At 38.5% G+C, this 1,704-nt stretch overlaps 1 protein-coding gene across 1 annotated transcript; it reads left to right on the top strand.

Annotated features, from left to right (window-relative positions):
• Positions 1-207: 207 nt before the first annotated feature.
• LOC128553740 (uncharacterized) lies at positions 208-1,501 on the top strand (the record flags this gene model as incomplete). Its single annotated transcript, XM_053534916.1, has 3 exons — positions 208-382; positions 538-1,212; positions 1,278-1,501. Coding segments are annotated over exons 1-3 (1,074 nt in total), but the record flags the coding sequence as incomplete, so codon positions are not given.
• Positions 1,502-1,704: the final 203 nt, after the last annotated feature.

The raw sequence follows: 1,704 nt of genomic DNA, 5'->3' as shown, positions 1-1,704 counted from the left end.
TATGGCAGTATCGGGTAGGAAGGTTTCTGATTTTCAAGGTTCCATATCCAAAGGCTCAGCAGAGGACTTTGACCATAGATGTTAACAATTGGTCAGCAAATAGAGGCTCAAGGATTTTGTGTGGGCTGTCAAGAACACTTGTGTAAGAACTGTCTTGCTTATCATCAAATGTTAAAGGCGAACAAACATCACCACCTGGTAAACAATATGGCTAAACATGCTTTTAGCAAGGAGTCAGACGAATGCACTGAGAAGTGTCAAGTGCACAAAAAGGAAGTAATTAAATTTTTCTGCCCAAAACACGAAGCTCTCGGCTGCAACGATTGTATCGTCCTGAATCACAGAGCATGTGACATTGACTATATACATAAGAAATGTGCAGGTATTGGGGACAGTGCAGAGTTCAGAGAGTTACTAAAGGAACTTGATCAAAAAGTAAATGAGGCTGATAATATTATAAAGCAGGCTTCAAATAGAGAAAAAGAATTGGATTCTTGCTATGAGAAGCTACTCAAAGAATCACAATTTTTCGCAAAGAGATATATGATCGCTTAGACCAGCTACAAAAGCAAATCCGGACAGAAGCTGACAAAAAGAAATCCACAGATAAACAAGCAGTAAAGAAAGTGCTTGAAACATATACAACCACTTCTTCAGATATCAAACAACTACAGTCAAGACTACAAGATTACAAAGCCTCACAGCAGAATGGACAACTTTACATTACAATGAAACAAACCAAATCCAAACTAAAGTCAGACGAAATAAAGGAGGCAGACAGAAGCTTAGAAAAGACAAACATGCAATACACATTTGAGCAAAACCAAGACCTGAAAAACATGCTTTCAAGACAAGATGTATTTGGAAAACTCTCTCTGTCGTCCTCTTGTAACTTCAAAGGGAGGAAACCCATCAACAAATTAACCCGCAAAGAAAACATAAAGGTAAAGACGAAATCAGATCGGAAGGAATGCTGTATCACAGGATGTGTTGTCCTGTCCTCAAACAAACTTTTGGCGGCTGACTACTACAATGGGAAACTAAAAGTTGTTGACATAAAAAACAAAGCTATAAGAGAAGAGACAACACTTTCTTCAAAATCATGGGACATTGCAGTAATGCCTCAGGACCATATTGCTGTGACAATGCCAGACAAGAAAGAGATCCTTATAATGACTGGCCGCAAGTTTCCAGTTAAAGGAGAATGTAAAGGTAAAGCTTATCACGAGGGTCATTCTATATAGTTAGCCTTTATCCAAAGAGTATATATGTTACAGATACACAAGGTAACGTACCGAACACAATTAAACTGGATGATAAGATATTTAGCATACCATTCTCCTTACTGCTGAGTAAGGATCTGAGACATATTTTCATCAGTGACTATGGTAGCGACAGTGTCTTCAGTATAACATTACAAGGTGATATATCTGCTGATTACAAAAACAAAGACTATATATCACCAATGGGAATGATGATGTTAGACGATGGATCCTTGCTGGTGTGTTGTAGTGGAATAAATGCAGCATACGTCGTCTCTCGGGTGATTTGAATCAATGTCTGACATTGATAGATGATCTGTCATACCCGTACTCTATGTGCTATAATCGTGATGCACATGACGTCTATGTCGGATGTGAGGATGATCAGATGGTTGTGTTCAGTTCAAAATAAAGCGTTTTATGACACAGCAAACAGATCGGG

This window comes from Mercenaria mercenaria, unplaced genomic scaffold (assembly GCF_021730395.1).
Source record: "Mercenaria mercenaria strain notata unplaced genomic scaffold, MADL_Memer_1 contig_4263, whole genome shotgun sequence".
Lineage (NCBI taxonomy): Eukaryota > Metazoa > Mollusca > Bivalvia > Venerida > Veneridae > Mercenaria > Mercenaria mercenaria.
Note: the sequence above shows the minus strand (reverse complement) of the source record. Positions and strands in the feature narration are given on the sequence as shown.